The sequence below is a fragment of the Salvelinus fontinalis genome, chromosome 33 (genome assembly GCF_029448725.1).
Source record: "Salvelinus fontinalis isolate EN_2023a chromosome 33, ASM2944872v1, whole genome shotgun sequence".
In the NCBI taxonomy this organism is placed as follows: Eukaryota; Metazoa; Chordata; class Actinopteri; order Salmoniformes; family Salmonidae; genus Salvelinus; species Salvelinus fontinalis.
In genome coordinates, this window is record NC_074697.1 from 21,845,079 (window position 1) to 21,870,935 (window position 25,857).

The 25,857-nt window shown below is 45.1% G+C and overlaps 2 protein-coding genes and 1 long non-coding RNA gene across 5 annotated transcripts in view; 2 read left to right on the forward strand and 1 right to left on the reverse strand.

Moving 5' to 3' along the window:
* LOC129831810 (2-acylglycerol O-acyltransferase 1-like) overlaps positions 1 to 22,959 on the forward strand; it is a 35,984-nt gene extending 13,025 nt beyond the window's left edge. The window contains exons 1-2 of one of the 2 annotated variants that reach the window (XR_008755814.1): positions 9,993 to 11,126; positions 22,860 to 22,947. Coding sequence is in view for 1 of the 2 variants with exons in the window: in XM_055895281.1 (XP_055751256.1) it covers positions 22,860 to 22,951 (92 nt within the window). In the remaining variant the exon portion in view is untranslated. Of the gene's footprint in view, positions 1 to 9,992; positions 11,127 to 22,859 lie in introns of those variants that run through there. The other variant, XM_055895281.1, reaches the window with a different exon arrangement.
* Positions 1,809 to 13,062, reverse strand: LOC129831811 (uncharacterized). Its single transcript, XR_008755815.1, has 4 exons — positions 12,846 to 13,062; positions 12,597 to 12,622; positions 8,789 to 8,835; positions 1,809 to 2,848 (listed from the first exon to the last, which is right to left on the reverse strand). It is a non-coding gene; the product is annotated as an uncharacterized LOC129831811 (long non-coding RNA).
* A 3-nt stretch (positions 22,960 to 22,962) lies between the features above and the next one.
* Positions 22,963 to 25,857, forward strand: part of LOC129831809 (fatty acid CoA ligase Acsl3-like) — a 64,293-nt gene continuing 61,398 nt past the window's right edge. For both annotated transcript variants that reach the window (XM_055895278.1, XM_055895279.1), the window contains exons 1-2: positions 22,963 to 23,548; positions 25,086 to 25,263. In XM_055895278.1, the coding sequence (XP_055751253.1) occupies positions 23,177 to 23,548; positions 25,086 to 25,263 (550 nt within the window). In that variant the 5' untranslated portion in view covers positions 22,963 to 23,176. The remainder of the gene's footprint in view (positions 23,549 to 25,085; positions 25,264 to 25,857) is intronic.

Below are 25,857 nucleotides of genomic sequence, written 5' to 3' on the forward strand. Positions count from 1 at the left end.
CATGAAGCATCATTTTATTGACTTCATGCAAAATATGCTGGATAACGACCAAGCCGAACCTTCTCCGCCACTAGAGGGAGACAAAGAACGTTGGCATCTGCCCATATTTGGTGTTTACCATCCACAAAAGCCTGAACAAATAAGAGTAGTATTTGACTCCAGTGCTAAGTGTCAAGGCGTGTCACTTAACGATGTTCTGCTCAGTGGTCCAGACTTAAACACACTCTTGGGTGTCCTAATGCGTTTCTGCAAGGATTGCATTGCACTAACGGCAACAAATGTTTTACTGTTTTGGTGTACGTGAGGATCACAGAGATTACTTAAGGTTTCTCTGGTATGAAGACAACAACCCAGATAGAAACATAACTGAGTACAGGATGAAAGTCCATGTAATTTGGAACAGCCCTTCACCAGCCGTAGCCATCTACTGCATGAGATGAGCAGTGCTACAGAGAAGGAACACGGGTCAGAACCTAAGCAATATGTAGTGAGGAACTTCTACGTCGATGATGGGCTGACATCAGTAGCTACTACAGAAGAAGCTATCAAAATTCAAAGAAAAACACAAGCAATGTTGGCGGAGTCCAACATGAAACTACACAAGATTTCATCCAATAGCAAAACAGTTATGGAAGCCTTCCCTATGGAGGACCGTGCAAAAGACTTAAAAGATATGGACCTAGGAGTGGATCCTATCCCCTTTCAACAGAGTCTGGGACTTTCCTGGAACCTGGAAACAGACAGCTTCTCATTCCAGGTGTCCCACAATGAGAAGCCTTTTACGCGGAGAGGCATCCTGTCCACAGTGCGGCCAAGTCTTTATGACCCCTTGGGTTCGTGGCTCCAATAACAATGCAAGGTAAAGCCTTAATCAGAGAACTCTCTTCTGATCAGAGTGAGTGGGATGCCCCTCTTCCCCCAGAAGAAGAAGAGAAATGGAAAATGTGGAAGGAATCTTTGATGGAGTTGGAACATCTGTATATTCAGCGGACCTACATCCCAGTCTCCTTGTCTACCACTCAAAGAAGAGAGCTACACATCTTCTCGGATGTCTCTACAGTAGCCATAAGAGCGGTAGCCTACCTGAGAGTTATTGACTCGGAAGGTCAACGCCATGTTGGATTTGTCATGGGGAAATCAAAATTGGCCCCTCGTCCGGCCCACACTATCCCACGCCTAGAACTGTGTGCGGCTTTGCTAGCTGTTGAGATGTATGAACTGATCAGAGACGAAATTGACATTGATGTAAATGCGGCCAAGTTCTACACAGACAGTAAGATAGTTCTCGGTTACATCCACAATGTCACCAAAAGATTCTATGTGTATGTTGCCAATAGGGTAACTCACATCAGGAAGTCTACCCATCCAGATCAGTGGTGTTATGTAAACAATGACAGCAATCCAGCAGACCATGCAACCAGGCCTATACTTGCTGCACTCTTAAAGTACACCAGTTGGTTCTCAGGTCCACCTTTCCTGACCCAAACAAACTCAAGTGAGCCTGAGAACATACATTTTGACCTTGTCACACAGACGCAGAAAATGGACAGCAGAAAAGCCAAATGTAAAAGTGGGAGACGTTGTCTTATTGAAAGACAGTCAGGCACACAGAAATGACTGGCCAGTCGGGCTTGTGGTCAAAACCTTTCCCAGTACTGACAAAAAGGTTAGGAAAGTAGAACTAAAAATTGTCAAGCAAGGAGCTGCTAAGGTGTTTCTGAGACCAATCTCAGAGATTGTTGTTCTTCTTTCTGGAGCATCCTAGAGACAAAAGATACAACTAGAAAGGACATTATTTGTTTCTTCATCAATCAATCAATTTTATTTTATATAGCCCTTCGTACATCAGATAATATCTCGAAGTGCTGTACAGAAACCCAGCCTAAAACCCCAAACAGCTAGAATGCAGGTGTAGAAGCACGGTGGCTAGGAAAAACTCCCTAGAAAGGCCAAAACCTAGGAAGAAACCTAGAGAGGAACCAGGCTATGAGGGGTGGCCAGTCCTCTTCTGGCTGTGCCGGGTGGAGATTATAACAGAACTATGCCAAGATGTTCAAAAATGTTCATAAGTGACAAGCATGGTCAAATAATAATCATGAATCATTTTCAGTTGGCTTTTCATAGCTGATCATTAAGAGTTGAAAAACAACAGGTCTGGGACAGGTGGCGGTTCCATAACCGCAGGCAGAACAGCTGAAACTGGAATAGCAGCAAGGCCAGGCGGACTGGGGACAGCAAGGAGTCACCACGGGCGGCAGTCCCGTCGCATGGTCCTAGGGCCCAGGTCCTCCGAGAGAAAGAAAGAGAGAAGGAGAAAATTAGAGAGAGCCAAGATTTTCAAAATGTTCATAAATGACAAGCATGGTCAAATAATAATCAGGAATAAATCTCAGTTGGCTTTTCATAGCCGATCATTAAGAGTTGAAAACAGCAGGTCTGGGACAGGTAGGGGTTCCATAACCGCAGGCAGAAGAGTTGAAACTGGAATAGCAGCAAGGCCAGGCGGACTGGGGGCAGCAAGGAGTCACCACGGCCGGTAGTCCCGACGTATGGTCCTAGGGCTCAGGTCCTCCGAGAGAAAGAGACAAGGAGAAAATTAGAGAGAGCCAAGATTTTCAAAATGTTCATAAATGACAAACATGGTCAAATAATAATCAGGAATAAATCTCAGTTGGCTTTTCATAGCCGATCATTAAGAGTTGAAAACAGCAGGTCTGGGACAGGTAGGGGTTTCGTAACCGCAGGCAGAAACAGTTGAAACTGGAATAGCAGCAAGGCCGGGCGGACTGGGGACAGCAAGGTGTCAGCATGCCCGGTAGTCCTGACGTATGGTCCTAGGGCTCAGGTTCTCAGAGAGAAAGAGAGAACGAGAGAATTAGAGAGAGCATACTTAAATTCACACAGGACACTAGATAAGACAGGAGAAGTATTCCAACTGACCCCAGCCCCCCGACACATAAACTACTGCAGCATAAATACTGGAGGCTGAGACAGGAGCGGTCAGGAGACACTGTGGCCCCATCCGAAGAAACCCCCGGACAGGGCCAAACAGGAAGGATATATGTTTTAGGATATATGTTTTCATATGTTTTATTTCATAGTGGCACAATTTCATTATACCAGGCGGGGAGTGTGCTGCCATCCTGTTAGAAGGTAACAGATTATTTTATTAAAAATGGTTAAGATGGATTTTCATTGTGTTCCTAGTGGAGCTTTCTGGTACTTAGACTGTACGCAAACACGAAGTAGAGAATTGTTAGAAGCAGCATAGAAGCAGCTAAAAACAATGCTACGGTGCAGGTCTTTCAGTGTAGTTATTTCTTGTCACAGCCTTGGAAAACATTTGTTTGTAAGTTCGATTCAAGCATTTAGCTAATGATGATAATCTTGTTATTGATAGAGTTGCTTACATATCAATGTTGGTTGGTTGCATTTACTCACACAAATTGCATTGCCTTTCATGTAACGTAAACTCATGTAAACTCGTACATCGCCTTGGTCCGTACAATTAGAAGCATCCAGGGTCTATGCCCTGCTCAAGGGCATGTTGACAGATCTCCCACCAGGCCAAAAAACATGAACCCGAACCCTCCAAGATCCCCCCCACAGTTCCCCAATAGCTGTCCCTCAACCATTTGAGACCCCTCCACAGTCCCCCAAGAAGAAAAATAAAAAATACAATTAATTCCATTAATTCCATTCCCCACCCCCAAGAATCCCCCCAATGCACCAACAACCAAGATAATGAACTAAATAAATGCTTTTAAAGATCTTCATTGGACCCTGAATAAACTGGAGGCCGCGTATAAAAGGCAGCGTTCATTGTCACAGGGGACTTTAACAAAAGTAATTTCCCAACCGTGCTCCCGAATTACAATCAACACATTGACTGTCCAACTTGCAGAGATTCTACGCTGAACCACTGTTACACACCTTTTCGATACGGGTATAAGGCCATCTCCCGTCCTTCTTTTGGCAAATCTGATCATGACTCCATTTTGCTCCTCCCCGCCTTCAAACAAAGACTCAAGAAGGAAGTTCCGGTGGTCAGGTCTACACAACGTTGGTCTGACCAATCAGATTCCATGCTCCAAGACTGTTTTGATCATATGAACTGGAATATGTTCCGGGTCGCCTCTGGGGATAACATCAATGAATAAGCCAACTCAGTCGTCGGAGTCATAAAAAAATGCATAGATGATGTGATACCGATGGTGTCTTTATACACTTATCTGAATCAAAAACCATGGATTGATGGCAGCCTTGTCGGTAAACTGAAGGATTGAGATGCTGCTTATTGAACGCTGCAAGGTGACCGAGGACAATTGTATGGTTAAACAGTACAAATACGACCTACGCAGATCGATCAAGATGGCGAAACACAAGTTTAGGAACAAAGTGGAGGAGCAATTCAACGGGTCGGATACGAGGCGTATATGGCAAGGGCTTCTAACAGTCATGGATTACAAAAAGAAAGCCAGTCATGTGGCGGACAGCAACACCCTCCCACCGGACAAGCTAAACACCTTTTTCTCACGCTTCGAGCAAAACTACTCTGAGCTGCCGAGAGCCGCTGAGGACAACGAGGGCTACGTGCTTACGGTCTCCACGGAGGACGTATGGAAGTCATTCAAACATGTTAACCCTCGCAAGGCTGCCGGCCCAGACGGCATCCCTAGCCGTCCCCTTCAGAGCATGTGCAAATCAGTTAGCTGTTTTCGGTCTCTAGCTCAGGCCGTTAACCCACCTGCTTTAAGATGTCCACTATCCTCCCCGTGCCCAAGAAAGGGAAAGTAACTGAACTGTATGACTATCGACCCGTAGCACTCACTTCCGTCATCAGGAAGTGCTTTGAGCGTCTTGTCAAAGACCACATCACCACCTCCCTCCCCAACACACTCGACCCTCTCCAATTTGACTACAGCCCAGCAGATCTATGGACGACGCAACCGCCATTGCACTGCACACTGCCCTCACCCACCTGGACAAGAGAAAAAAATATGTGACAATGCTGTTAATTGACTATAGCTCGGCATTCAATACCATTGTGCCCTCTAAGATCACCATAAAGCTCACAGCACTGGGACTGAACTCATCCCTTTGCAACTGGGTCCCTGGTCTCAATGGTGACCCACCCTGTATAAATAAAAGTAAAAAAACACAATTACAAAAATCATGCTGAATAGCCATCACTACTCCTACTTCCCTGTGGACATTATATTCCTTCCTAATATTGAGTTGCCCCCTTTTGCCCTCAGAACAGCATCAATTTGTCAGGGCATGGACTCTACAGTTGTTCGGCAGGGATTCTGGCCCATGTTGACTACAATGTTTCCTACACTTTCATCAAGTTGGCTGGATGTCCTTTGGGTGGTGGCCCATTCTTGATACACACGGTAAACTGTTGAGTGTGAAAAACCCAGTAGCGTTGCAGTTCTTAAAACACTCAAATCGGTGAGCCTGGCACCTACTACCATACCCCGTTCAAAGGCACTTCAATATTTTGTCTTGCCCATTCACACTGTGAATGGCACACCCAGCCTACACGATCCATGTGTCAATTGTATCAAGACTTAAAAATCCTTCTTTAACCTGTCTCCTCCCCTTCATCTACGCTGATTGAAGTGGATTTAACAAGTGACATCAATAAGGGATCATTGCTTTCACCTGGATTTACCTGGTCAATCTATGTCATGGAAAGCACAGCTGTCCTTAATGTCATTGTCACAGTTGTAAACATGTGTTTATTATTATTATTATTAGTAGTAGTAGTACTATTAGTATGTATTATTATGTTTACTATTATTGTTTCATTCACACCTGCACTGTGGAGCTCGGAGTTCAAGAATTTCACTGTACAATGAAATTACATCTGCTATGTGGTGCATGTGACTGAATAAAAAACGAATCTAAAGGCACTGTGACAACCACAATTGAAAGCAATGCAGATCTTCTCTACACACACAATTAGGCTTAATACCTTAATTCCATGATGTTGTCCTGAACTTTCCAAGACTTTTCTGATGCTTTTCAGTCACTTAGCCTACTGATGCATATACACATTTTTACACTTTTCCCATAGGCTATTCAAGTCATTTGAACCATTTTCTTATTAGCCTTATAAGCATATTAACTTGGGGCAGTCTCTGTGCTACAATGGTTAAAAAGGCCACTGGGACCACATCGTTTCTATAACACTTGAGCTAAAACCACTATTGGCTAAACATGGGGAAAAGTGATTAGAAAGAAACACTTGTTCATTGACTTACTGAAATGAATCACTGGTAATTGTAGGCTACTTGCTGATTTGATTACTTGAAATAGCATTTTAACACTAGGCCTACGTATCCCTACGCAATAACCTCATATGGGGTTACTGACCACAATCCATTGAATCAGTAATACAAAGTGTTGATTTTTGGGCATTGGGGAGAGCACAGCGCATGGAAGAAAACATAGCCCTGGGAAGGTGGCATGTTGGTGCTGCAGATACACTGCTCAAAAAAATAAAGGGAACACTTAAACAACACAATGTAACTCCAAGTCAATCACACTTCTGTGAAATCAAACTGTCCACTTAGGAAGCAACACTGATTGACAATAAATTTCACATGCTGTTGTGCAAATGGAATAGACAGAAGGTGGAAATTATAGGCAATTAGCAAGACACCCCCCAAAACAGGAGTGATTCTGCAGGTGGTGACCACAGACCACTTCTCAGTTCCTATGCTTCCTGGCTGATGTTTTGGTCACTTTTGAATGCTGGCGGTGCTCTCACTCTAGTGGTAGCATGAGACGGAGTCTACAACCCACACAAGTGGCTCAGGTAGTGCAGTTCATCCAGGATGGCACATCAATGCAAACTGTGGCAAAAAGGTTTGCTGTGTCTGTCAGCGTAGTGTCCAGAGCATGCAGGCGCTACCAGGAGACAGGCCAGTACATCAGGAGACGTGGAGGAGGCTGTAGGAGGGCAACAACCCAGCAGCAGGACCGCTTCCTCCGCCTTTGTGCAAGGAGGAGCACTACCAGCGCCCTGCAAAATGACCTCCAGCAGGCCACAAATGTGCATGTGTCAGCATATGGTCTCACAAGGGGTCTGAGGATCTCATCTCGGTACCTAATGGCAGTCAGGCTACCTCTGGCGAGCACATGGAGGGCTGTGCGGCCCCACAAAGAAATGCCACCCCACACCATGACTGACCCATCGCCAAACCGGTCATGCTGGAGGATGTTGCAGGCAGCAGAACGTTCTCCACGGCGTCTCCAGACTCTGTCACGTCTGTCACATGTGCTCATGTGCTCAGTGTGAACCTGCTTTCATCTGTGAAGAGCACAGGGCGCCAGTGGCGAATTTGCCAATCTTGGTGTTCTCTGGCAAATGCCAAACGTCCTGCACGGTGTTGGGCTGTAAGCACAACCCCCACCTGTGGACGTCGGGCCCTCATACCACCCTCATGGAGTCTGTTTCTGACCGTTTGAGCAGACACATGCACATTTGTGGCCTGCTGGAGGTCATTTTGCAGGGCGCTGGTAGTGCACCTCCTTGCACAAAGGCGGAGGTAGCGGTCCTGCTGCTGGGTTGTTGCCCTCCTACAGCCTCCTCCACGTTTCCTGATGTACTGGCCTGTCTCCTGGTAGCGCCTGCATGCTCTGGACACTACGCTGACAGACACAGCAAACCTTTATGCCACAGTTCGCATTGATGTGCCATCCTGGATGAACTGCACTACCTGAGCCACTTGTGTGGGTTGTAGACTCCGTCTCATGCTACCACTCGAGTGAGAGCACCGCCAGCATTCAAAAGTGACCAAAACATCAGCCAGGAAGCATAGGAACTGAGAAGTGGTCTGTGGTCACCACCTGCAGAATCACTCTTGTTTTGGGGGGTGTCTTGCTAATTGCCTATAATTTCCACCTTTTGTCTATTCCATTTGCACAACAGCATGTGAAATGTATTGTCAATCAGTGTTGCTTCCTAAGTGGACGGTTTGATTTCACAGAAGTGTGATTGACTTGGAGTTACATTGTGTTGTTTAAGTGTTCCCTTTATTTTTTTGAGCAGTGTACATTGAAATGAATTTGCCAAATACTATAATAACTCCTGTCTGTACAGAAATAAATGAAATCATTGAAAATACTACACAATAACTTAATTTAGCCACAGAGGATCAATAGATGTTTTTTAAAATGCTGTGTATAGTGTTTTATCAAATCATGGGCACATGTAAGCCTACTGTTGGCAGCAACTGCAATTGGGCAGCATGCCTGGAAAATATCAAACAGCTGATTGTTCAGTTGTGGCTGTCAATGAACAGCAGGCAGCAGCTAAAAGGCCTTTTGCAATATTTCAAAATACAATTGCTGGAAAAACAGTTTAGATGTGTCAATGCCACTGGAAGGTTTGTGGACTATAATTTCCTCATACTGTAAAATTTGTCTCCACTCTTTTCATTGGCATTTAAGACAGGGTTGTTCATTTTGTTGATCTCAGTAGCCTATGTCAGCGTCAGAGTAGCCTGTCATTTCGGTCAGTTGTGTGCTATTAAAAAATATCCTTCTAATGTCTCCAGTCGTGTGGAATTGCAAGATGAAAATAACATTTTTTTCTTGGCCCGCATATCTGATATCTGTTCTGCTGTGATTGGTGCACCTAGTTCTACAGCACTACATGCTTACTGATTTCTGAGAACAGTCCCATAACTTTGCTGTAGTACAACTTCATCAACAACCTGGCAAACTACAGTGTTTTTAGTTTAGGCAAGTCAGTTAAGAACAAATTGTTATTTACCTTGACGGCCTACCAAAAGGCAAAAGGCCTCCTACGGGGGACGGGGGCTGGGATTAAAAATAAGAAATAAATACAATATAAATATAGGACAAAACACACATCACAACAAGAGAGACAACACACTACATAAAGAGAGACCTAAGACAACAACATAGCAAGGCAGCAACACATGACAACACAGCATGGTAGCAACACAACATAACAACAACTGTCGTGGAAAATCATCTCAGAAATATAACGCTTTATCAGAACTTGTGAAATCAAAACATGCTTTTATTTACAATAGTATAACCATCTCGAATGTCCCACGGAACACACCCCCACCCAGAGCACTCGTTCGCTCTTTATACCCAAATAGCATATGAGTCCACCCCATATGCAAATAAACATACTTCCCCTAATTCTTCAACATCATTCTCTTTTTAGTTCAGGCTTCCTGCTTGTTCACGCATACTAACGGCCATCATCTGCTTTCAGTTAAATTATAATAGTGGTCAGACCCTCTGTCTTAGTGTGTCAACATACTCTGTGTCCCCTCCCTTCACCACTAAATCAATGCACTCTTTGTGCCCCCCCATCTCTAGGGCATCCAATTGCTTATAGGCGTCTATGTGTCTGGTCAGTTTCACTCAAATGGAATCAGCAGACTGTGTTTCTTGTTCATTAATGTCCAGCCACCCCAGGCATATTTCTCTGGTATGTATGCTTTTCTAGTGGAATGGGTAGACTATAAATCTAGTGTGTCAAAGCGCCCAGTAGGCGCCCGTATGTCTGGTCAATCTGTCAGAGAAATGGAGAATATACAAGGATCAGAGGGCCAGAACGTCCCCCAGTAGACCTCCATCACCACGGTCCCATGACCCCTGCCAACATGTGGTCTGTCACTCCAATGCTCAGCCATCCTCCATCTCCACATGTTATCCATGTATCTTATGTTACCACCACACCACTACAATCCTCGGTTTCCTGTATTTACCAGAATGGCAAATGCACTCACATCTGCCTTCTTATACTATTTACCTGTCTATTGTTTAATAGTGTGATATCTACCTACATATGTCACTTACTCCTACACAACATGGTAGCAGCACAAAACATGGTACAAAAATTATTGGGCACAGACAACAGCACAAAGGGCAAGAAGGTGGAGACAACAATACATCACACAAAGCAGCCACAACTGTCAGTAAGAGTGTCCATGATTGAGTCTTTTAATGAAGAGATTGAGATAAAACTGTCCAGTTTGAGCGTTTGTTGCAGCTAGTTCCAGTCGCTAGCTGCAGCAAACTAAAAAGAGGAGTGACCCAGGGATGTGTGTGCTTTGGGGACCTTTAACAGAATGTGTCTGGCAGAACGGGTGTTGGATGTGGAGGATGAGGGCTGCAGTAGATATCTCAGATTGGGGGGAGTGAGGCCTAAGAGGTTTTATAAAAAGCATCAACCAGTGGGTCTTGCAACGGATATACAGAGATGACCAGTTTACAGAGGAGTATAGAGTGCAGTGATGTGTCCCATAAGGAGCATTGGTGGCAAATCTGATGGCCGAATGGTAAAGAACATTAGCAGTAGCTATTCTATGGCCTTGCACTAGGCTGCTAGCTACATAAGTTTGCTCAGCTGATCGAGCATGTTTTGCCAGAGTACTAGTAGCCAGTGAGTCCTAGGAGAGTGGAGTTATAAAAAAAAAAAATGGGAACTAGTTTTAGGCAGATTAGCAAAATCTCGATTTTTAGAGATGAATTCCACCTCCTACAAGACAGATCAGTTGAGGGAAGAGCTATTGCAGGAGTGAAGCCATCTATCATGAGACAATGGGCTGAGCCCTATACCTCAGTGGCTAAGCTCCGAATGTTCTGAAACTGTGGTGACAACCCTGCTGACCGGTTTGATAGCATTTGAAGGTCGATCTAATCCAACAGGTGTCCCCAAAGCAGCATCATGCACATATGTATGACTTCACTCTGCGGTACAAAAACCCGACCATTGACAAACCTATGTGTAGTCTGTCTAATACGTTTTATTATGACAGTAGGCTACTGTCTGAAACACTTCTCAGCTTCCACTCAGTGCGCTCTGACTGAGAGTAACCTTTAATTTCCATCATCTACCGGCCCTCAGCACGCGCCACCTCAACGAGTCCAATCAAAAGCCAGGGAATGCCTCCTGTGCAATAATACCATGACGACGCGCCTGTCACTTCTGGGTTGAGAGCAGCGACCAATATCACCAGACGGACGATGCGAGAATTCAATTGAAATTCGTGCATTTGTATACCAAATTGGTGAAATAAAAGAACGCTTTCCCTTTCGTCGCTGATACACCAGGTGTTTTATTCAAGGTAAGTGTCTTGATAAACTATTCTTTATCGGTGATGCGCGCTTAGCGGCAGCCGGCGAGGTCCTGATGTGCTTGATTCTGTGCATCCAGCCAGTTGCTGCGCGCGGTAGGCTACGGGGCAGAGCAGAGGATGGAAGACTGAGCGTCCCGGTCACCTAGAGTAAATTGTTATCTGTAGGCTACATAATATATATTCCAGATAGGAGATAATGGCTTTTTGACAAGCCTGTATCTTCTCTGCTCAACCAATTTTACTCCCTTTTTAAATGATTTTCATTATCCCTGTTGCATGCTGGTTGAGTGTACAAATGGCACACCTTGCAGATAACATTTGTCAGCAGTGAGCCCATTGACTTCAAATGGTCAAAAATAAGTTTCACATTGATTTTAATTAATAATTCCATAAATAATTACTTGCTGGTGTGCCATTGTTCATTATCTGACAGAATAGAACAGAATCCAAATGTTTACTGCAAATTGTATTGAATTACATTTTTATTTAGTGTATATTATATTATTGGATGTTTGTTTTGCAAGGGTTTTCTGGTGTACACAATTTGTTTTTCCTAAAGCTTTGGTCAAGTGGAGGCCAGAAACGTATAAGGTTTGTTTAAACTTCCCATTCGATTATTATATTTAGCAATTGTTGGTTCTCTTTCATTATTACAATATCATGTTTTTATTTAAGCTATTCACAAACAACTATCTGAGATAGATCTCTGTTACTGGCCTCCTAGATTCATTTGAAAGTTGAACATGAAAGATATGCTTAGACCAACAAGTCACATTAAAATAAAATGGGGATTGGGACAAAAAGGGAAAGTAAGCTTTTAAAACAGGCCAGACAACGAAGTGTCCGCTGCAAAAGGCCCATGATCATCAGACATTGGAGAGGTGAGCGAGAGAAATGTGATCTGACAGGATTCTTCAAAGAACCCCTTTTAATGGATCCTCCAATAACCTTTTGGGGTACATTTTTTAACTCCCACCCCTGTTATTAATATTACTAATAATATAAATAATAATACTCATAACAACAACAATTATACACTATTTTAGTTCTCAGTGTTTATTATGATTTTTGTGGCAAAGCAGTATAAAAAAATCTAAATATGAGAAACTCCCAGCAGAGCCCCTAGTCCAATGGGTATCTGGCATGTTGACCCATAGACAGAATGATTTTGCAGTGCATGGTGATCAAACAGGTTTCCTGTTTTAATCATCAGAGATGTAGGGAGGGTGAAGTCTGTGAATCACCAAAATAATCATTATACAGATTAAGAACAAAATATGCAAACAACAGTATTCATACCTTTTTGTGGTGAATGTGAATGAAAAAAACTGTTTTGATAATGGTTTTCATACATATACCTTGTCCATAATGTAGAGGCCTATGAGATATTCATTGAAGAGGTAAGGGAGGAGGATGGTAAATGTGATCTGCATTACATACCAATACCAATTGACATACCTTTGTACGCCTCCTTGTCTGTATACCTGCAGACACAGACACAAAATTGAGCAGTTCAGTCATCTGCACCCAATACAGCTACCGTAGCCTTCAACATATTCTTATAGACTACATATTCTTACCTCTTTGTTGATTATCTGTTGAATTGTGTCCATTTTCTCTTTTAGAAATATTTGCACAAATATGAAAAGATAGATGGTATAATCATAAAACAATATAAATTTAGATCATACAAGGGACAACCCTTACCTTCAATTGAGGAGATCTTTACATGTTTCAGTAAAGTGCCTGCACCTGCTGTCCTTTCAAATTCAAACCCAAGTGTTTCAGTTGGGCACTCAGGTTCCTGTAAGAACCCCCACCAACTAAGGAGGTTCCTCGATGAACCCCACCGCCTATGGGGTTATTGGAAGAACCTTTTGGGGGCCATTTTCAGTGCTAAGAACCCTTCGGTTCTTTGAAGAACTTTAAGGATCTTAGAAGAACCGTTGTTGAATCCCTAATTTTTAGAGTGTACATTGTAGGCCTGCTCTTGCATTATGTTACTATTAGGCTAAGTCTACCTACATATCTATTGAGAAAGTCTATGGCAAATAGGAATAGGTCATTTGGCGTGTCGCCCGGCTGTGAGCTGCACTGTTGTACGCGGTCCGACTCCGGCGGTGCCAGTCATGTTCAAATAGGTTAAACTATTGTCTGTAAAAAAAAATACAAATATATTAAACTATTGTCTGTCACATCACAATATCATGGATGATTTCTGTCAAACATTGTTGATTTACGATTATATTGTAATATCCCCAACCCTAGTATGGACACCATAATCAACATTTTGGTTGACAAAGTTTGAACTGTACCATTGACAAATGTTGTGCACTCAAGTTGTGAATATCTTGTCCAGTGTTCAGCTTGTTTGTACTGCTGAAGTCATTTACTTGGCTTGTAGCAACTACAATCAAATCAGGGTGGTCTATTGGAGAGAGCTTGTACTTATACACAGACTATCTATTGTCTGCCAGGGATGGTCCGATGGGATATGTGCTCAGAGATGCACAGTTTTATCCCCTCCTCTCTTATGCCATGTTTCTGTCTGCAGTAGCTGTCTTCTGTGGAGTGTTCTTCTGCGGAGCATTCTTCTTATGTAATAGGTTTCAGAGGGTTGGTCATAGGCCCATATCATTCACCAGAGGGTATGGTTATATATTTGGTTGAACCAGAAGTTTGAGGTCTATCAGCTTGTCAGCATGGCATAGATAGGCTAAATGTCATGGTCTGCACCCCTGCATCCAGGCTAATGTATCCTACACTCAGCAGTGAGGGAGATGGCAGAGAAAGATATCATAGAGAACCTTTAGTTTCAGATTAGGCTAGTTGTTTTGGTGGTTGTCTGGTATGTTTACTGTCTGGTTGCTTGCTTCTGCTACCTCACAGACCTTAAGAAGAAAAGCTGTAGTCTGAGCCACATATCCATTCCATTGTGTGTTGTCTTATCACTTTCAGCCAAATCATGCTTACTCAAAGCTTTTCAAGTATGCTTACGCCATTATTTGGAGATGTCTGCATACACACACACACACAAGCACGCACACGCGCGCACGCACGCACGCACGCACGCGCACGCACGCACACACACACACGCACGCACGCGCGCACGCACGCACACACACACACACACAGTCTGACCCTTCCAGTGGTCGTTCTAGACGTGGCACTGTGTGGTGTGCTGGGCTACTGGCACAATGGTGACTTTGAGCTTTCACCAGGAGGACTGCCTGCGGAGGCGAGAGGAGAGGGTGGCGTTGGTCACACAAAAGGCCCCATTCACAATCCTTTAAGGAAGCAGTGATTCACTCTTACTGCGGCCTGCCTGCATGCCCACCAACTATGGGAGGAGGGATGGCAAGATATTACTGAATTAATCCACTGTGTTATGGTCGTACTCCATTTCCAAAGCTTCTGCCCTGTTACACAAAGCTCAATTATTGACCAATTGTTTCCCCCCTTGATTCATTCTTGATGTTCTTTTGATTGTTCTATTGGTTGAAGCTTTATAATGGACTTAAGGCCAGGCACCACTCCCTAATAGGGTATCCCCCCTTAATCATATCACAATCAACTTGAATGTGGACACAAATAAAAAAAAAAGTTGTATAATTCTGCCAGAAATATTTAATTAAAATGTGCAAATTAGGTGATATCTCATTAAATATTATCTCATTAAATAGGTCTCCTTTTTTCTGGACACAGGAAGAGGTCAGCCTAAAGATTTTGGTTTCATTTTGATAAGACGCTCCAGGACAGGACTTCACCGATTGTGAAGATATACTTTTTTTCTATCAGTAAAACACTAAAGAAAGGTATGTAAAATGTATTTTTGGTGCATTTTTCGGAAGAAAATGTAATCTAGAATAAACATTTGACAACCTGTCAACAGTTCCCTATGTATAAGTCTGGAAAATACATCTAAGGATAACCGCACAAAATTTGGGGAATGCAGATGCTTCTGAAGCTGAGAAAAATGAGTTTGAAAATATAGTTGGGAAATGGCAGTTAAAGACAAGGAATTTAGACTACCAAATGACAAACATGTATTTAGACAACATTCTCTTTGAAATAGCATTTTAAATTATGTGTAATTCAATGTAGTGAGCTTTGAAATTATGGATGTATGTCCATTTAAAGTGGTTTAATTCATTTAATTCACCATTTTGATAAACTAACGAATATATACATTTTCATAACTTTTTGACATTTTGACATTTTGGAAAATACTGATATTAATGGACCAAAATACCTACAAATCTCAAAATTGATAAGTACATGCAAAATTGCCATTTTAGCCTGTCGTGCCGGCTCCTATCGCAAGTGTGAGTTCCAAAACAGGGCTCGTGACCAGCAGCCTCGTCCGTCTGCTGGAGAGAGGGGGAGATAGAGTGGAAGAGAGAGAGAGAGAGAGGTTTGACTTGTTAGTCAGGCCTCCTTCACCAGGTCTCCTCATGGCCTCCTTCACCAGGTCTCCTCGTGGCCTCCTTCACCAGGTCTCCTCGTGGCCTCCTTCACCAGGTCTCCTCGTGGCCTCCTTCACCAGGTCTCCTCGTGGCCTCCTTCACCAGGTCTCCTCATGGCCTCCTTCACCAGGTCTCCTCATGGCCTCCTTCACCAGGTCTCCTCATGGCCTCCTTCACCAGGTCTCCTCATGGCCTCCTTCACCAGGTCTCCATATGGCCTCCTTCTTTGCCCCTTACCTCACCTTGCCTCCCTTATTTGCTTTGTTCTGAGTCTTAGTACCCTGGGCACCTGGCACGGCTCACACATGGGTCAAGTCACGGTGTGACGCAGCCTCCTCTCCTCCTCATACAACACTACCTTTGTACTCTCATCTGTCACCTGTACAGTCAATCTCACTTGTGTTTTAATACCAGACAGCCCCTCCCACAGCGGTTAGCCCCTACTCCTGTGTGATGTTATAAGTCATTACCCAGTCTCAGATAGAAAAGGCATCGGTCACTCAGTGTATCCAACCACTGGAACAGTCACACATGAAAGAAGTTTAATCATCCATTGTATTGCTAGCTAGACAAATATTACAGCAATAACGAAAGTGTGGTCAAAGTTCTGAGTTCGAATGCCACGGTACAAACAGTTAATGTTTTATCGGTCATGTTTTGTTTATTCTTCCCTCCCAATATGCAGAGTCATCAGCTTAAGCCGATCTGATTGGGATAGTTCACTTTAGCCTAATAATTCTTCACGTCAGCCGCCGTGCTTTTGACTGTGGGTTCCAGTGGCAGTCCAGATTCCTCCAACAAACTCCAACAAACCCATTAGACAACACCAACAAATTCCAAGAATCCCAAGCACTACTCCAACAAACTTCAACAAACCCATTAGACTACTCTAACAAACCCCAAGACTATAAAAAAGACTATCCCAATAAACCCAAAGACTACTCCAACAAACCCAAAGACTACTCCAGCAAACTCCAAGAAACCCAAAGACTACTCCAGCAAACTCCAAGAAACCCAAAGATGACTCCAACAATCCCCAAGACTACTCCAACAAACCTCAAGACTACTCCAACAATCCCCAAGACTACTCCAACAATCCCCAAGACTACTCCAACAAACTTTAAGAAACCCCAAGACTACTCCAACAGACCCATTAGACTACTCTAACAAACCCCAAGACTATAAAAGACTACCCCAAGAAACCCCAAGACTACTTGGGGTTTCTAAAAGTTTTTTGGAGTAAAAAAAAAAGAAAAAAAAAAAAAAAAAAAAAAGTGGAGCTCTAAAAACAACAAAGAAAGACCTAGAGGAGCACCTGATAACAACAAACTTTGACTCAAAGCGACATGAACATCTGGCCATCCCATCAGATATCCCACCCATTGAACCCCCGGAACATCATATTGAGACCAGCCCTCCGACATGGAAAGAGGTGGAAAACACAGTTCGACGGGCAAGAACAGCATCAGCCCCGGGGCCAAATGGAGTCCCGTACAAAGTGTATAAGAACCCACCAGACGTCCTGAGGGTCCTCTGGAGGCTTATGAGAACAGCTTGGCAGAAGAAGATAATACCCAAAGTGTGGCGTAGGGCAGGCGGGGTCCTGATCCCTAAGGAGAAGGATGCAGTGAACATCAGCCAATTCCGCCCAATCTCCTTACTGAATGTCGAGGGTAAAATCTTCTTTAGGGTCATTGCCCAGAGGATGTCCGAGTACCTGCAAAGGAATGCGTACGTCGATACATCTGTACAGAAGGCAGGAATATCAGTGTTCTCTGGCTGCTTGGAACACTCCAGCATGATCTGGCACCAGATCCAAATGGCCAAGGTGGAGAAAAGGGACCTCCACGTAGTCTTCCTCGACCTCGCCAATGCATTTGGCTCTGTGCCCCATGAACTCCTGTGGTCTGCCTTCAGATTTTTCCACATACCGGACACCATCACAACGCTGGTGAAGTCGTTCTTCAAGGATCTGCAGTTCTGCTTCACCACCTCAGAGTTCACCACCTCATGGCAGTGCCTGAATGTAGGTATAATGGCGGGATGTAGCATTTCTCCGTTGGCATTCATAATGGCAATGGAGGTTATCATCAGATCCTCAAAATGGGTTGCTGGTGGACAGCGAGTCGACTCTGGTTTCCGCCTCCCTCCACTCAGGACCTACATGGACGACATTACAACATTGACCACCACTGTCCCATGCACCAGGAGACTGCTCAGAAAACTCGAGGAGAACATCAGCTGGGCCCGTATGAAGATTAAACCATCCAAGTCACGCAGCATCTCGATTGTGAAGGGAGTACTCTCTGACCTGAAATTCTTCATCGGAGATGACCAAATCCCAACAGTGTCTGAGCAGCCGGTAAAAAGCCTTGGAAGGTGGTATGATGCAAGCCTGAAGGACAAAGACCGGGTGCAACAGCTGCGCAAAGACATCAGTAGTAGCCTACAGTCCATCGACAACACCCAGCTACCTGGAAAGTTAAAGGCCTGGTGTCTGCAGTTTGGTCTCCTACCCCGGGTGTTGTGGCCCCTAGCAGTGTATGAGGTTCCAATCTCAACAGTGGAGAAGATGGAAAGAGGAGTCACAGGCTACTTAAAGAAGTGGCTCGGAGTTCCACGATGCCTTACCACCATAGGCCTCTATGGAGATGGTGTCCTCAAGCTGCCCCTCACCAGTCTAACAGAGGAATTCAAGTGTGCAAAAACCAGGCTCCAGATGACACTGAATGAATCTCGAGACCCAGTGGTGAGCAACAACGCGCCGACCTTGGCAACTGGGCGCAAATGGAGGCCAGGAAAAGCAGTCCAGGAGGCAACAGCAGCCCTCAGACATGCTGACATTGTGGGTCATGTTCAGCGAGGGAGAGGAGGCCTTGGGCTAACTAGCCGTGCTGCTTGGAGTAAGGCCACTGCACCAGAGCGGCGGAAGATGGTAGTGCAGGAAGTACGCCATCAGGAGGAGGCTGCAAGGTGGGCCAAGGCAGTCTCTCTTGCCAAACAGGGACAGTGGACTCGATGGGACAGTGTGGAGAAGAGGAAGATCAGCTGGAAGGATCTGTGGGCCATGGAAGCGAGGCGGTTGAGCTATTCCATCAGAGCAACATATGACGTCCTTCCAACACCAGTTAATCTTCACCAATGGTATGGTGAAGATCCGGACTGTGCCCTCTGTTCCATGCCAGCCAACCTCAGGCACATTCTCACAGGGTGTAAAACAAGCCTCACCCAAGGACGCTACACTTGGCGTCACAACCAAGTCCTTAAAAACCTTGCGTCCGCCCTGGAGGACAAGCGAGCTGCCACCAACTCCCTACCACCCCCAGCAGCATCACAACCCTTACGGACGACCTTTGTCCGCGAAGGGGCTAAACCACCGAAGAGCGGCTCTACACCATTAGAGCGAGACCAGCTGTGCTTGGCCCGCGACTGGAAAATGCTAGCTGACATTGGCCGGCAACTTGTGTTTCCTCCGGAGATCGCAACCACCACCCTAAGACCTGACATGGTGCTCTGGTCCCATTCGCTCAAGAAGGTCTTCATCATTGAGCTCACAGTACCCTGGGAGGACTCAGTAGATGAGGCTTATGAGCGGAAACATCTGCGCTATGCCGATCTAGCTGCCGAAGCACGGCATAATGGCTGGAACACAGAAGTCCGACCAGTGTAGGAGGGCTGCAGAGGTTTTGTGGCAACATCTACAACCAGACTGCTTAGAGACCTGGGAATTAAGGGCCAGAGCCAGCGTTCGGCAATCAAAGCTGTATCAGAGGCGGCAGAAGGCAGCAGTCAATGGCTCTGGATGAAGAGGAAAGACCCCAGCTGGGCCCCGAAGTGAGAGGGCCAGGAGGTATGCGGTCAACAATGCTTGACTCAGGGAGGAAGACGCCCCTGCCATGCATAGTCCCATGGGATGTTGGCTATCAACAACAAGGCAACTCCTATGACTAATTGGGAATGGGACGCAAGCGTAGGATTGATCACCCTGTCGCTGGCCGCCTTTGGGGAGGGTGTATAGTGTGAAAGGCCGAAACACCCTAGGAACCAAAGGTACACTACTGACGATGTGTCCCCCAAATTTCACCAGTCTCACTGTTCATGAACTCTTGGAAGTGCTTGCACAAAGGATAGTAACATCTCATCCTGTGTTCTTGGAATCCGAGACTACTCCAACAAACCCAAAGACTACTCCAACAAACCCCAAGACTACTCCAACAAACCCGAAGACTACTCCAACAAACTTTAAGAAACCCCAAGACTACTCCAACAAACTCCAACAGACCCATTAGACTACTCTAACAAACCCCAAGACTATAAAAGACTACCCCAAGAAACCCCAAGACTACTCCAAGAAACTCCAAGACTACTCCAACAAACCCCAAAACTACTCCAACAAACCCCAAGACTACTCCAACAAACCCCAAAACTACTCCAACAAACCCCAAGACTACTCCAACAAACTCCAACAAACCCCCAAGACTACTCCAACAAACTTTAAGAAACCCCAAGACTACTCCAACAAACTCCAAAAACCCCCAAAGACTACACCAACAAACACTGAGACTACTCCAACAAACACCAAGACCATTCTAACAAACTCAAAGAAACCCCAAAACTGCCCCAACAAACCCCAAGACTACTCCAAGAAACCCCAAGGCTACTCCAACAAACCCCAAGACTACTCCAACAAACCCCAAGACTACTCCAAGAAACCCCAAGGCTACTCCAACAAACCCCAAGACTACTCCAACAAACCCCAAGACTACTCCAACAAACCCCAAGACTACTCCAACAAACCCCAAGACTACTCCAACAGACTCCAAGACTACTCCAACAAACTCCAAGAAACCCAAAGGCTACTCCTATAAACTCCAAGAAAACCAAAGACTACTTCAACAAACTCCAACAAACCCAGATTGTGTGTGTTCCCACGTGTCCATAGAGAAAGAACAGGAAACTGAGACCCGGTCATTAACTTCAGCAGTGTATCGGTCCAGTACAGTGCCTGTAAGTGACCTCTGACACTGCTAGGTGTGCTGGGTAATTGTACAGCACAGAGGGAGGATGATGGGAGTTGCTGGCAGAGCTCTGCTGTCTCACTCTGGGTTATTCCTGAGACTTTGGGGAGCGTTTTGGAGAGGGGATAGGGTGTGGGTGTGTTTTGGAAGGATGGGGAAGAATGGCGTGCTGCTGGAGAGCAGTTGAAGATGAGCAGCTCTCTCATATGAATAATGGATGATTGCTGCTAAAATAGTCTGCTGTGGTCTAGGTTTAATTCAGTGGAAGTGTGTGTGTGCGTGTATGTTGGTAGGGTTTATTGTTTGTTAGTATTTCTCAGTTGAAACTCATGTCTGAAGGACAGAGAGTTACAGAGTGAGTTTGAGCAGCCGGCCAATGCTATTGATCCGTGGCTAGGGAAATTAACTAGAAAATGTGCAACAGGGACAGACATGGCACAGCATTAGCGCACAACCATGCAGGATAGCATATCATCGCTGTAATTTGTAGCTCACGTCTTTAGCCTCTCTGGGGGAACCATCAAAGATGGCCAGGGAGAGGGAGCATGGCTTCCAGGGCCATGGACAGTTACCCATCTCTACTATCCTCACGAGTTGGCAGTGTATCGGTCTACTATCGTCAACTATCGTCATCCCTGTTAACACACACACACACATACCATAGCCTATTTCACAGACATAATCCTCACATGTCACACAGAATCCCTTTCAGTGAAATTGTTAACACACATTTGTTTTAAATCTGGCATAAAGTAGTAGCGCACCTTTCACCCAGTTGAGGATTTGTGTTGAAATCCATTCTGAGTTAACATGACTCAACGTCAGCCCCCTCTTTTCTTTCTTCCTCACCCCCTCCTTGCCCTCTCTCTCCCTTTCTTTCTTCATTTCTTTCTTTCTTTCTTTCTTTCTTTCTTTCTATCTTTCTAACTTTCTTTCTTTCTTTCTCCTTTTCTCTCTCTCCCCCTTTAAATTAAAATTAAAATTCAAGCTGCTTTATTGGCATGAAAAACATTTTGTCAATATTGCCAAAGCAACAATGTATACAATATACATTGTAATATATATATATTTTTTAACTATAACTAACTTATAACTAAATAACGGTCATCTTCACCATTACATCGGTACTACAACTACTATCATCATTACCACCACTACCATCATTAAACTGCTATCTCTCTCTCTCTCTCTCTCTCCATCTCTCTCCCTTTCTTTCTCTCTCTCTCTCTCTCTCTCTCTCTCTCTCTCTCTCTCCCTCTCTTTCACTGTCTCTGCCTCTCTGTCTATCACTCTATTTCTCTCTCTCTCCCTCTCTTTAGTCTCTCTCTCCCTCTTTCTCTCTCTCTCTCTCTCTCTCTCTCTCTCTCTCTCTCTCTCCCTCTCTTTAGTCTCTCTCTCTCTCTCTCTCTCTCTCTCTCTCTCTCTCTCTCTCTCTCTCTCTCTCTCTCTCTCTCTCTCTCTCCCTCTCTTTAGTCTCTCTCTCTCCCTCTTTCTCTCTCTCCCTCTTTCTCTCTCTCCCTCTTTCTCTCTCTCCCTCTCTTTCTCTCTCTCTCCCTCTCTTTCTCTGTCTCTCTCTCTCTATGTATCTCTATCACTCTCTCTCTGTCTCTCTATCACTCACTTTCGCTGTCTCTCTTTCTCTGTCTCTCTCTCTCAATCTCTTTCTCTCTCTGTCTCTCTGTCTCTGTCTCTCTCTCTCTCTCTCTCTCAGTCTCTCTCTCCCCGTCATCTGTCATTGCATCGTGGGTTGTAATGGGTACATATTTCCTGTCATTGGCAGTCTGCTGTCTGTCTGTATCTATGCCTTGATGGTTAGTGATAGAGAGAACATGCTGTACAATGCTGTGTGGGAGATGAGGTTAGATAGGGAGCTCTAAACTCCAGCATTCTGGCTGGCTGCAGGGGGACAGTGAGTGAGTGAAGAGCATTCAGACAGAACTGTAGCCTACAGCACATGGCTGTCTGTCTTATTATGTAGGCCAAGCCATCATGCTGCGCATTACCATTGGTGGATGCTTGAGAAACCCCCACTAAAACATCAGAAGAATCCATTAAAACCTATTATCTTAGAGTATGGAGTTTGCTGACTGTTGGGTTAAAAAGCTCAAATGCTGTCAAAGGAATTGTAGCTAACGCACGGATGTTATTATACATGTATAACATACAATAGACATGTTATAAATAGCATATTCTCCTACTATGTTCAAATGTTGTTTTTTTTGTCATCTCTTGTCTAGGCGTAAGGTGCTGCTGCCATTGTCATCAGATAAACACAAAACAGCAGAAGAAGAAGGACCAGGAAATGAATAACTTCCCCCGTCAGTGGTAGCAGGATTACGACCCATCATTCTCTCTCCTACCATTCACATCTCAGGGTTAGAGGAGCTATCTCAGTGATAAACTACCTGCTCAGAGCATAAGCCGTGCAACCCACCCCCACCCCCCACTCACTCACTCACACCCACACACACACACTCACACACATACACACACTCACACACATACCCACACACACTCACACACACATACACACACTCACACACACCCAGTCAGGATGAAGCTGAAAGAGGATCTGAACCCAGTGCTGCTGCTGCTCTTCCAGGTGACGGTGTGGCTGTACTCTGTCCTAGCCTTCCTCCCCTCCTACCTCTTTAGCTCTGTGTCAGAATCAGACGCAGGCCTCGGCTCAGAACAGGAGCGGGCTCAGAGACTCAAGGCCCGGTCTGTGACGGGTTGCCCCGCGGGGCCCTACAGGGCCATGGGCGCCACAAAGAGGCTGGTGTCGTCCTTGCACCCTGGGGTGGACACACTGGATAAGGTGTTTGAGGATGCATCCAGAAGGTTCCCTGATAGAGACTGCCTGGGCACCAGAGAGGTAGTCATGGAGGAAGATGAGAGGCAGAGCAACGGAAAGTTCTTCAAGAAGGTGAGGACAGGAAGGACAGCGTGAGGACTTTCTGTTGGGCAAAAAACTCAGGTGTGTTTTCTATTTGCAGTGAAAACACAAGACTTTGTTCTGCCAAGTCAGTCTAGCCAAAACAGGAGAGAACAGTCACTCATACAAAACACACCTCTCTTGCCCAACAGAAAGGCCTCACGTCACCTCACACAGCTCAACATACAGAATATAGGCCAATCTAAAACACTGTCGCTGTGTGTGTGTGTGTGTGTGACTTGCAACACTTTTAATTACACACCAACCCTCAGGCTAATCCCACTAGTCTAATCACAGTGCTGTTGAAACTCATGTTGCTGCAATAAAACAATGGAGTGTGCTTGGCCACCTCTTCACTTCCTGAACAATGAGACTTACAGTGAAAAACATTGAAACATGTATTTAAATGTTCTTATTGTTTCATTGACACTGTGTGAATGTGCGTTAGCCTGGCCTGTGCCAGGTCTGGGTGTGTGCAGTATCAGTGTTATACCAGTAGAGGACAGTATCACCACTGTTTATTATGAGTGTTGTGATTCAAATTCCAAAAGTTAAAAAGCACACAACCTCAAGCTATAGGCTTTTCTGTGGATAAAAACAAACACTGTGAACTATTCTGCCCTCCTGCATCTCTAAACACTGTGAACTATTCTGCCCTCCTGCATCTCTAAACACTGTGAACTATTCTGCCCTCCTGCATCTCTAAACACTGTGAACTATTCTGCCCTCCTGCATCTCTAAACACTGTGAACTATTCTGCCCTCCTGCATCTCTAAACACTGTGAACTATTCTGTCCTCCTGGTTCCCTCCCATGCATACAACAAACACTGTGAACTATTCTTCCCTCCTGCATCTCTCCCATGCATACAACAAACACTGTGAACTATTCTTCCCTCCTCCATCTCTCCCTCGCATACAACAAACACTGTGAACTATTCTTCCCTCCTCCATCTCTCCCTCGCATACAACAAACACTGTGAACTATTCTGCTTTCCTGCATCTCTCCCTCGCATACAACAAACACTGTGAACTATTCTGCCTTCCTGCATCTCTAAACACTGTGAACTGTTCTGCCCTCCTGCATCTCTAAACACTGTGAACTATTCTGTCCTCCTGGTTCCCTCCCATGCATACAACAAACACTGTGAACTATTCTTCCCTCCTGCATCTCTCCCATGCATACAACAAACACTGTGAACTATTCTTCCCTCCTCCATCTCTCCCTCGCATACAACAAACACTGTGAACTATTCTTCCCTCCTCCATCTCTCCCTCGCATACAACAAACACTGTGAACTATTCTGCTTTCCTGCATCTCTCCCTCGCATACAACAAACACTGTGAACTATTCTGCCTTCCTGCATCTCTCCCACGCATTCTGTTTCTCTAAAACTCTTTCCAAATCTCTGTTTCTCTGTGTCTCTATTATTTTCCACCTCTCTGCTTTTCCCCCCTGGTACTTCTCTTTCTCTCTCTTTCCCTCCCTCCCTCTCTGACATCCTTTGTGCTCTCTGTGCCCCTTTGTAGGTGATCCTTGGGCAGTACCGCTGGCTGTCCTATGCTGAGACTCACAGGGCAGCAGCCTGCTTTGGCATTGGTCTGGCAGCGCTTGGCCAGAGGGCCCACAACAATATTGCCATCTTTTGTGAGACCAGGGCTGAGTGGGTAATAGCCGCACAGGCGTGCTTCATGCAAAACTTCCCCTGTGAGTGTCCACATGCACACACCCCAAGTCTGGTTCATGTACAACCTCCCCTGTGAGTATTCTCCATACACAGGCTTGACTGCGTAGTGTGTGTGTGTGTGTGTGTGTGTGTGTGTGTGGGGGGGGGGGGGGGTGTTCCAATTCTCCCACCTCCTTCTTCCTCCTATCCCTCATTCCCCCCCATCTTCTTCATTTGGCCTGAGGGCTGTGTGTTCCTTCTCCTACCTGATGTCAAAATACGGTTCTCACATAGACCCTTTGGTCCGTGCTTCTAACACCATAGCCTCAGCCTTCCTCATCTCTCCATAGGCTCTCTATTCATCCATCTCGCAGCCTTCCTCCTCTCTCCATAGGCTCTCTATTCATCCATCTCTCAGCCTTCCTCCTCTCTCCATAGGCCATCTATTCATCCATCTCTCAGCCTTCCTCCTCTCTCCATAGGCCATCTATTCATCCATCTCTCAGCCTTCCTCCTCTCTCAATAGGCTCTCTATTCATCCATCTCTCAGCCTTCCTCCTCTCTCCATAGGCCATCTATTCATCCATCTCTCAGCCTTCCTCCTCTCTCAATAGGCTCTCTATTCATCCATCTCT